The sequence below is a fragment of the Dermacentor variabilis genome, unplaced genomic scaffold, assembly GCF_050947875.1.
Source record: "Dermacentor variabilis isolate Ectoservices unplaced genomic scaffold, ASM5094787v1 scaffold_12, whole genome shotgun sequence".
NCBI lineage: Eukaryota > Metazoa > Arthropoda > Arachnida > Ixodida > Ixodidae > Dermacentor > Dermacentor variabilis.
This window is the reverse complement of record NW_027460280.1, coordinates 61,949,136-61,960,374: the sequence shown is the minus strand read 5'-3', so window position 1 is coordinate 61,960,374 and position 11,239 is coordinate 61,949,136. Positions and strand designations below refer to the sequence as shown.

The 11,239-nt window shown below is 45.0% G+C and overlaps 1 protein-coding gene and 1 non-coding gene across 2 annotated transcripts; both read left to right on the top strand.

Moving 5' to 3' along the window:
- The first annotated feature begins 6,783 nt into the window (after positions 1-6,783).
- Positions 6,784-6,856, top strand: TRNAT-CGU (transfer RNA threonine (anticodon CGU)). Its single transcript has one exon. It is a non-coding gene; the product is annotated as a tRNA-Thr (tRNA).
- A 564-nt stretch (positions 6,857-7,420) lies between these two features.
- LOC142565907 (uncharacterized) lies at positions 7,421-10,907 on the top strand. The gene is made up of 2 exons (XM_075676500.1): positions 7,421-7,729; positions 10,516-10,907. Exons 1-2 carry the CDS (start codon positions 7,430-7,432, stop codon positions 10,615-10,617), a joined length of 402 nt encoding a protein of 133 aa, XP_075532615.1. The 5' UTR covers positions 7,421-7,429; the 3' UTR covers positions 10,618-10,907.
- Positions 10,908-11,239: the final 332 nt, after the last annotated feature.

Below are 11,239 nucleotides of genomic sequence, written 5' to 3'. Positions count from 1 at the left end.
AGTTGTGTCCACTTTGTAATATACCTTCAGTTTTGTTTTATATGTAATGAAGAGAAAAAAGAACCGACAATGGCTGAATAGGCTAGCGGCGTGGTCTCGTAACCCGATGGTCGGTGGTTCGAAGCCACAGCCCGACAAGCAAACAATTTTTTTTCATTCCAACTAATTAGAGAATTGGTCTTAATTATACAACTTCTGATATGTTATAATTAGATGAGAAGTGTCAATGAGAAAATTGTAAAGTGACATGAAAACTTCCGCTACAGCTTTCTTATGCTCAATACGTGCTACATAAAAGTGCTTTTGAAAACGTGTTTAAAAAGGTCTTTTAAAAAGCAGCCTGCAAATGAACGCAATATTGTCGCGGGACTGGCCGCTCGAGGCACTTTGCGTGCATTCGCGTGCTTTGTTCAGGCTCGGAAATACGCTTTTATGTAGCACGTATTGATCAACAGAAAGTTGCATCGGGAATTTTTTCATGTCGCTCTACAATTTTCTCATTGACAATTCTCATCCAGTTATAATATTTGAGAAGTTGATTAATTAAAAAAAGACACTGAATATTTAATTAGGTGGAATGAAAGAAATAACTTGAGTATCTCCAAGCGACGACAATCAACATTACATTTGTTCTGTTGAGCTACGACGCATTTGCCTATTTTTAAACTCTGGCTAAAGTTAGCTGGGACGCCCTATATATAGAGCACCCTCCGTGCAAGAAATTACGTTGAAAATACGAGTGGCTGCGTCAAGGGCAGCTCGAGGAAACTTGAAAGAGCTTAGGTTAGGGCGTGTTGGTATTCCATAACTGAGGTTTTTTAGCGCACGAAAAGGGACGAGAGACAGAAGCAAGACGCGGACACAGCGCTAACTTCCAACAATTGCTTTATTCCATGAAGCGGTACATATATAAACAAACAGCGTACCCATGCGTATATGTACTGATTTCTAATCAAATGAGACAGCAACGAGACATGCATAATGGAAAGTTAAGATGCTATCGAAGATGAAAAAACGACCATGCAAAGCCAAAATAATTTTTGTTTTTCTAATTGCAAGTATAAAATGTCATCTCCATCAGGCCTCCCCCTGTGTCACGTTTAAACAATCAAATTCTTTTTTGTCTCTCGTCTCTTTTCGTGCGCTAAAAAATCTCAGTTATCGAAGAAACTGGGGCTTTCGATAAAGAAATTGGCCAAAAACGGCGCCCTTCCCGCTCGCCGGAAGTGAAGCACGAGAGAACATTGAAAACTACGAGGCAGCTTTTTAGGCATGGCCTCCGAGATGAGGCGGCGCTCGCGGCTGCCTGCGGTTAGAGTAACTGTCGCGCAAGCTCCCCGTGGATGCTATACAGTGAGTCTGTACCTTGGGCGGTAGAAACCTCGGAGGCAAGGTGCTGGGATTTAAGTCACATCCGCGAAACAAGAGATGCACGCCTCGGCTGATTAAGTGCTATTTAAATGGTGCTGATAATTAAAGAAGAAAAAAACATACAATTAACAGCAGTGCTGCTTTGGAATGATCGGTTCAGTCACATCTACTGTTCAGGCTGGGGCATAAGTAATTTAATGAAAAATAGGTTTTGTTGTAGTTAAAGGGAACCTGCAATCATCGCTTCCTAAATGATAATAGCAGTGGAAACACTCAGAGACTAACGATCCGTTAAACACATACAACGACGAAAAACGAACGCCATAAGTGCCCCTAAAGAGTACGTTGCGCATTCGCATGAGCGTGTTCAGTTTTTCTGTGGTTGTATTTGTGTTTCTTTCTAGAGTAATTATTATTGACATGTAGCGACATTTCGTTTCGCATTTCATCATCATCATCATCATCAGCAGCAGCAGCAGCAGCAGCAGCAGCCTGCTTACGCCCACTCCCACTGCAGGGCAAAGGCCTCTCCCATACTTCTCCAACTACCCCAGTCATGTACTAATTGTGGCCATGTTGTCCCTGCAAACTTCTTAACCTCATCCACCCACCTAACTTTCTGGCGCCCCCTGCTACGCTTCCCTTCCCTTGGAATCCATTCCGTGACAGTTAATGACCATCGGTTATCTTCCCTCCTCATGACATGTCCGGCCCATGACCCCCCCCCCCATTTCTTTTTCTTGATTTCAACTAAGATGTCATTCACCCGCGTTTGTTCCCTCACCTAATCTGCTCTTTTCTTATCCCTTAAAGTTACACCCATCATTCTTCTTTCCATAGCTCGTTGCGTCGTCCTCAATTTAACTAGAACCCTTTTCGTAAGCCTCCGGCTTTCCGCCCGGTACGTGAGTACTGGTAAGACACAGCTGGTTATAAACTTTTCTCTTGAGGGATAATGGCAATCTGCTGTTCATGATTTGAGAATGCCTGCCAAACGCCCTCCAGCCCATTCTTATTATTCTGGTTATTTCAGTCTCATGATCCGGATCCGTGGTCACTACCTGCCCGAAGTAGAGGTATTCCCTTACCACTTCCAGTGCCTCGCTACCTATCGTAAACTGCTGTTCTCTTCCGAGACTGTTAAACATTACTTTAGTTTTCTGCAGATTAATTTTCAGACCTACCCTTCTGCTTTGCCTCTCCAGGTCAGTGAGCATGCATTGGAATTGGTCTCCTGAGTTACTAAGCAAGGCAATATCATCAGCGAATCTCAAGTCGCTAAGGTATTCTCCACCTCCTTTTATCCCCAATTCTTCCCACTCCAGGTCTCTGAATACCTCCTGTAAACATGCTGTGAATAGCATTGGAGAGATCGTATCTCCCTGTCTGACGCCTTTCTTTATTGGGATTTTGTTGCTTTCTTTATGGAGGATTACGGTGGCTGTGGAGCCGCTATAGATATCTTCCAGTATTTTTACATATGGCTCATCTACACCCTGGTTCCGTAATGCCTCCATGACTGCTAAGGTTTCGACTGAATCAAACGCTTTTTCGTAATCAATGAAGGCTATATATAAGGATTGGTTATATTCTGCACATTTCTCTATCACCTGATTGATAGTGTGAATATGGTCTATTGTTGAGTAGCCTTTACGGAATCCTGCCTGGTCCTTTGGTTGACAGAAGTCTAAGGTGTTCCTGATTCTATTTGCAATTACCTTAGTAAATACTTTGTAGGCAACGGACAGTAAGCTGATTGGTCTATAATTTTTTAAGTCTTTGGCGTCCCCTTTCTTATGGATTAGGATTATGTTAGCGTTCTTCCAAGATTCCGGCACGCTCGAGGTCACGAGGCATATATATATATATATATATATATATATATATATATATATATATATATATATATATATGTGTGTGTGTGTGTGTGTGTGTGTGTGTGTGTGTGTGTGTGTGTGTGTGGTACTTTATCGACGACATTCAGCAATATTTAAAAATAATCTTTGGCGGAGATAGCACAATTATAGTCCTTGAGCTGGATTGCCCGAACAGGCGGACTTTATTTGGACGATAAAGCGAAATGCATATTTAAAGAATTAACAGAAATGCAATAATGAAGTTTTCGACTAATTACAGCGTAAATGGTGATTTACAAATTTTAACCGGGTTGTTCGCAAGGAGGATCCGCGCGCAGGAAATTCTCAGGATGACACCAGTTTCGAGATATTAGTTCCCCAACTTATCTAAGAGCTACATTGGCGGTCCAGTTACTTTTGTGCTTCAATGCACAAAACGGAGTTTTTTTCATAAATGTAAGTGGAACGACAGTGTATTTTCACAGTAAGATTTTCAAAATGTTTTTATTGACATGATATAATTGGAGAGGCTGGCGCCTATAGAACCTTTGGCACCGGCTGCGCCTTGGCAAAAAAGAAAAAGAAAAGTTGTCTCAATATTTGTACCAAAGTGCAGCACAACATAATAACAAAACCAGTGAGTCAGCAATACCAAAACGTTCCGCACATCAGTCCAGGGATCCACAGACAGTGAACATGTAAACAGTTGCTTACGTGAACACATATCCGAGAACACAAATAAGTTCAATTTGACAGATGAAGTTCAGTTTCACAGATGAGTGCACAGACCGTAAGTATACCCATAAATAACATAGTACATCAACTTTTGACAAACTTATAACCCCAGACGTACATCATACGTGTATCTTTCAGCGGACACTAAAATTTAATATAGATGCAAGGTACTGGTGTTATCTAAGAAAAACATTTAAAGTGGCAAGGACTTTTCTCTGAAACCCTACTGTTGACCATGGGCCAAGTATTTTTTGTTTGTTAAGGTGCAGGGGCGGCCGATCTAGTAGCATTAGATGTGACCTCAAATTTTGTCTTGCAGTTTCCTGCCTTGGGTACTCGAGAAGAAAGCGGTCTTCGTCCGGGTGGCCACACGAGCACTGCGAACTATAGGGCACGGCTAATCCTGTACAAAAAGTGCCGCGTATATGCTGTACCATGTCGCAAGCGGTGCAGTAACGTCTCAAATTTTCTCTTATCTCTTAGCTTTGGCGCAACTCACAATTTTATACAAGTGTCTATAAATAAAATAATTCGGAACCTTTAGACTGTAGGACAAACCAGGTACGTTTTGTGAGACGACTGGATAACTGTCTCAGGAGCTAGGGGACTTCACTACGTGAAAGAGGAAGGTTTAATGTTTCTTCGTTATTGTGCCGCCGATTCGTAGCTGCATCCGCTCAAGTGTTTCCGGGAATATTGCAGTGGCCTGGTATTCACCAAAAACGCTATAACGTGATTCTTCGCACTTGCTTTTGTGATCTCTTTCTGCGTTTCTTACAATAAATATGAACTCAACAAATTTTCATCTGCTTTTTAGTGAGACGAGTGCAGCTTGAGAATCACTAAAAATTACCAATTTTTCCGCATTATTGACTTACGTTAGAAGCACAACGCGATAGTATTGGAAACAGTTCAGGGACGGTGGAAGATGTCACCTGGGATAACTTAAATGTTTGCTGCAATGCCAAATGCAGTATGGCGAATGCTGATAAACAGCAATTATTACGGCACGTTCTGTCTGTATACACGTGGAGTTATTGAGGATATAAGGTGCAAATCTGGTGTAGTGCTGGTTGTTGCGCGGCTATGACGAACATGCCTCTCTTGCTATTATTCCCTCAACCGTTAGTTCAATTTTGGGTGTTGTCAGCATCCAAGGAGGACAAGTCATTGGTGTAATCGGTGGTGCATATCTCGTAAATGATGCGCATCGGAGAATGAAGAAACAGAAACCTACCCAACTATAGCTAAGTGCTGGAGTGAGGCAATGAGTGCTTCGTATTAATAGCGACATATAGCTATTACACAATGTAATGAACGAAAAGAAAGCGGTGTAACCGAGGGGCCCGAATTATATTAATCATGTCATGAGAAGCCAACAAAGAAAGACGCCAAGGACACCATAGGGGTAATTACTTGTGCTTACGAATTGATTTAAAGAAATGATAAGTTATTGGCAATGAAAGTGGATGAAGAAGACAACTTTTCCGCAGGTGGGGAACGTCTTTGCATTACTCGTGCGATGCTCAAAGCAATTGAGCTACCGCGGCGCCGTTTCCCCGTCCACTTTCTTGGGTATTTATCTTTTTACTACAACTAACCTAGATGGATGGATGGATGGATGGATGGATGGATGGATGGATGGATGGATGGATGGATGGATGGATGCTATGAGCGTCCCATTTGGAACGGGGCGGTGAGTTGTGCCACCAGGCTCTCGCTATTATACTGCCTAATGTCCTACCTATGCTAAACACTATGAACTCCCACAACCAAATTTTCTGATCCCCTATTGCGAACTGTGCTTTTGTACGTCTCCGTTTTTTGTCGTTTCCCTACTTTTCTTCCACCAATCTTCCAATCACCTCTTACTAATCTCTATTGCAGGCATGTTTACTTTACCCTTGCTCTCGCTGAACCCAAGGGCTTGAAGGAGACCACTGGTACCTAACTCGACCGCTGGGCAGATGTCTTCCCATTCTAATAAAACGTGCTCCATCGTTTCCCTAGCTTTACGGCATCAAGCACATGCTTCTTCCTTCTTATATCTAGCTCTATAGGTGCGTGTCCTAAAGCATACTGATCTCTCTTCGAAAAGTAATGAGCTTCCCTTTGAGTTATCATAAGTTGTTTCTTCCCTGATTTCGTTTTTTTCCTCTTAAGTAGTTACTCATGGCTGGTTCCTTTTCCATTGCCGCCACCCACGAGATTATTTCAGCCTCTCTGACTTTCCGCTTGACATTGTTTGTTGCTGTGTTACTCACGCTACAGCCCGCGTACTTGCTCCTAAGCTTTCTATTTCTTTTCCTCCACTGTACGTGAATCAATATTTTTCCTGTAAAAATACCTCAACACTCTCCCAGCCCATTTACTTTCTTCCATATTCTTCAGTCATTCTGTCAGTCATTCTTCATAATCAAGTTTACTGAGAGCTTCCCTCACTTCAAAACAAGTCCAGCCCATATCACCCTGCACAGCTTCATTTGTAGTCTTCCCGTGAGCGGCCAATGCGAGGCGTCCCACTGACCTTTGGTCCCCATCGAGTCCTGATTGTAACCCCGATTTCAAGCAAACAATCGCATTTCCAAAAGTCCTGGAACCATTACACCTTTTCACATACCCCAGAGCACCTCGGACCTATTGTATCCCCATAGCGCTCTGTCCTTCATTGCACAGAGCGCACCTTGGGAGTGTTAGTCAGCGCCACCACTCACATACCTTGGCGGCGGATTTGGATGTGGCTGTTCCACGTCCGCCGCCAAGGTTTGTGAGTTGTACTAGTAAAAACACAAATACCCAAGGAAGTAGACGGGGAAACGTCGCCGTGGTAGCTCAATTGGTTAGAGCATCGCACGCGTAATGCGAAGACGTGGGATCGTTCCCCACCTACGGCAAAGTTGTTTTTTCATCCACTTTCACTGCAACTAATTTATCGTTGCTTTAATTCAATTAGTAAGTACAAGTAATTTCACCTATTTGTCCTTGGAGCCTTTGTTGGTTGGCTTCTCATATTACACAATGTAGTGAGACAGCCTATTGCCACCTCCATCTGTCATTTTCTTCTCTACGTATTTATTTTTGTGAAAAGGGAAGTGGATTCGTACGCCAATCGAATGATGCAATGACAACCTTTATTATACGACTAAAATAATTACATTATCAACTGTTTCTGCAATAACCAATGGTTACAACCTATTCTGAAACATGTTATGTCTAGGTATAACGGCTAATATTGCTTGCGGCGAAGAGGATGAAGATCGCGTGCAATCTGACCGCGAGGCGTTCGGCCACGCTGGAAGCAAGCATATGACGTGGCTCGTTGGAATGCGTCAGGGCAGTCAGATAACGCATCACCTGCGCTGTGCTCGACGGCGAAGCGGGCTACTGGACGAAAGCACGTCTTCTCCATACATTCCCCGAAGAGATTGTTCGCAGCGGGAATCCTCCTGGACAAAGTGGACTTCAGCATGGCGAGGCGGATGGCAGAAGAGCAAGCCGGCACAACGGGCCGCCAAATTTGGCTGGTGGAGCAGGGATTTACGGGCCGCGGCGACATGAGTTTCTGCAAGGCGGCCACCATGCTGCGGAACATCCAGGGCAACATTGGGGTGCTCGGCAACTTGCACGACAGCGCGGACGGGAAGCACGGACACCGCGCCTATGCTGATGACATCTTCCTGCAGCCGCAGCTGTCATCCCTGTCCTCATCGCTGTTCGAGGACCCAGTGCAATGTGGACGCCTCGCACAGGAAACCTCTGCGGAGAAGGTGAGCAACGTAATGAAATTTTTATTGCGATAGCACTTATATGGAACTACAGGCACATTTTTGTTGTCGCCGTGGTCTTCTGTTCTGTTTAAATTCCAATGGCGATAACCTTCGCCGCGCGCCGTATGCTGTATGTGCGAGCGAAAGCGCGCGAGGGGGGACGACCATCGCCGCTCAATCTGGCGCGCGCAAGGGCGGAAAGCTGAGAGGAAACGCGCGGTCTTCCGTTGCGCGAAAGGCCGTGAGGGGATGGGAGAGAGGGAAGGGGGGCGGCGATCTTCGGCGGCAATTTCGTATTTCGCGACCGCGCGCAAGGGGAACCAACGACCGCAGCTCAATCTCGGGCGCCAGGGAGGAAAGCGGGGAGGCAACGCGGGAGGAAGGAGCGGCGGCGTTTTACTTCGGCAGCAACTGCGTACTTTACGAGGCCGCTCGCGGTCGCGCGTGCCCTATCTTGAAATCGATCTGCAGACGGCTCACACCTTTGTGCTTGCTGTGTTCTCACCGCTACTTGCGTTGAAGCGATGGACAGTGCGAAGGTCACTTCGCTCGCTGCTGCTGTCGCCCTTCCTCGCGCAAGCGTTTTTACAGCGAGTGTCCGCTGTCATCGCGTGTGGTGTGTTCATGTTTGCCTATATGCGCTGACACCACGCTTGGTAATTTAGTTAATAAGTGAATGTTCCCGAGTTTATACAGCCGATAAAACTGATATCCGCACTTCGTATAGCTGTCCAATAATTTTCTATCGCAATCAATGTTTCGACTTTCGAGAGAAACAGCGACACATTTTTAATAGCATCTGCGCCAAATGGGTGCCACACGGTCACCTAATGAAAAACACTTGAGTGACTGAGCCTATATAGAAAGCAACTATTAGCTACTCCAAAACGTGAGGGACACATGGAGGAATACCATTTAGTCAATCTTGCTTCTAGATACTGCCGCTTTTGCTCACCCGGGCGCAGCTACGCATCCTTCTCTTCTTTTATTATTATTGGGGGCGAGCTCCACCACTGGAAAAGCTGGCGCCAACGTCGGCGTGTTGTAGCATGAGGGATCACGTGGACAAAGCGGCCGCGTCCGCTGCTTCGGAAGCTTCTTAAAGTCCCACCAGCGCTGCGGTTCACATTAAGTGGTGAGGCTTTACCGCCTTGGGTGTCTGCTTGGCAACATTTGAAAGTACTATAATAGGCAGTGGCTTCTTTGGAGGCGTGCAGCATGGTAGACTACTGCTCGGTGCCGCAGTGCCGGACGTACGCAACGGAGCCCGGTGTCAGCCTTATCATACGTAGTCCCAGGACAAGAAGCTGCGTGAAGCTTGGATCGCGAAACTTAGAACCGGCAAACAGCCATCGGCTGCAACTCGGCCGGGTATGCAGCAAGCACACACGCGAGGATGATTTCTGCTACGGCGCCGGGACTGCGTGATGTTCGGTGAATAGCAGAAAACGCGCACTGAGACGCTCGCCCGCGCCCGCTGCCCGGCTAATGTGAGGGCGGTTTGGTCTATGAACTTGTTGGTGCTAGATACTGGCAAGGTCACTGGAACGGAAAGGGGGCAGTAAGAGACACATTAAGGAAAGACATGACATATGGTCATGTTTGTGTTATGAATTAATGCACTGGATTACGAAAAAAGAAGCAGAGGTAAATCGCACGCTGAGAAGACCGATAAACATAAAGTGTGACGCAACTTAATAAATAATATTGAAATGTCTAAGAATTTAGAAGACAAATAAACATTGAATCGTCGATGGCGACGGCACATCACAGTCGCCGTAGGCGTCGAAGTCTCTATTAGGAAATTATTTTTGAACAGTTTTGATAGCGTCCACGCAACAAAGGTTGCTAGTGTACTGTAAAATGCTCATATGCTGCGGCCTAAAGCTCACGGCACGGTGCGAAAACGCACTCACAGCGAAAGCAAAACATTGTGCGCGGACATGCATGCAGACGCGCAGTCAGTCGCTGCGAGCATGTGCCATCGCTGCATTGAGGGTTCATTCTGTTATGATCCATTCGGTTATACAGACAGCCCACTATAAGAACATATTTCACATAGTTTGTTTTCAGCGTTTGCCTACCTTTCACGCAAGAAGCCGGTTTAGGAGACTCCATCGTGGCGACCGCGCGTAGTGGCCTTCGCTCTACGTATTCGGCAAAAAGGTAGCGTCTGTAAACGGTCCCGTTTTTTCAGTTTGTCCAAGATTGTTATTTTGACAGTGAAAAACATCCCTCGTGTTGAGAGTACACTTACATAAATGTCCAGGAGGGTGCCGCGTGGCGTTTTTATTCAGCACCCTAAGCCAAACCTACGAGGAGCGCGCCGCGTGATCCCTCATATTACGCAAGGGAGTCGCTTCCGACAGATGGCGACTCCGTAAGTCCTCGCCCCCAATACTGTTCACCGCTTTACAAGCTTTAGCTCGGGCTCAACTACGACGTGGCATATTCAAATACATGTAAAATGCAAAAACGCTTTTCTTAAATACTCTTGGACCGATTTTAATTAAATTTGTTGTACTTGAGAGAGAAAGTTAAATCTCGATTTAGGGCCTGAAGTTTGTGAAAAGATTTTGAAAAATTCGAAAATCAAGAAAGATAGACGCACGAAGTTTATTAATCAATAGCCCTGGATCAGGAGCAGGTATTGCGGTTCTGTAAGCAGCATCCATTAGATCATTCAAAGCGGACAAATTCGGTATGTCAATTTATATCTTACGTGAGTTTGTTACGTTGTGTATAAGGGTTGTGTTACGTTGTGTATAATTAACATAACTATGCAGAAACTCCTGGAACGAGTCCGACATCCCTGCTCCAACAAGCGTCCTTCTTGCTGTTGTGTCCAGCCATCGACACCGTGCCTTGGACATCGGCGACTGCCGTGAAGCAAACCACCGAAGCAAGGAAGAGTCTGCAATTAATTTTAATTTCACTGGCAGTGCTGGCACATGCTACAAGACTTGGAACCCAGTGTCCCAGCCAGTCAGAGCAATGGCGGAACAAAGGATAACTGAGAAATATGTTTATTTTTCTGCCATTCGATTGTGCTAGCACTGAACCGATGGTTCGAAAAATGTTTGCTCTTTTAATTAGCAATTTATGCACCAAATGATTAATTCTGTAATGAAAGCGATGTCGTACCATTAATGGGTATATTTAATAAAACCAGATTTAGGCGTCCTGTCTGTCTTATTATTTAAAATAGTTTTTGCACGTCACCTTGTACATTAGTGACAAACTCACGCTGTACAGTGTCGAACTGTACCTGTCGAAAGAACGCAGAAGCTTTATTTTTTAATTCATAAAACACCGTCATGAGTCCACAGCAGAATGTTTTTTTTTTGTACGGATCCCTACTTGCCTCTTTGCTACGTCAGCATAAGCCACTCTATGCCTGAAAATTTTCTAAAACTCATCACTCTATCTGATGCTCTACTCACCTTGTCACCACTAATCTTCTGCCGTAAACGCGACGGCCATGAGATAATTGGAAAGAAGGTATTTTTG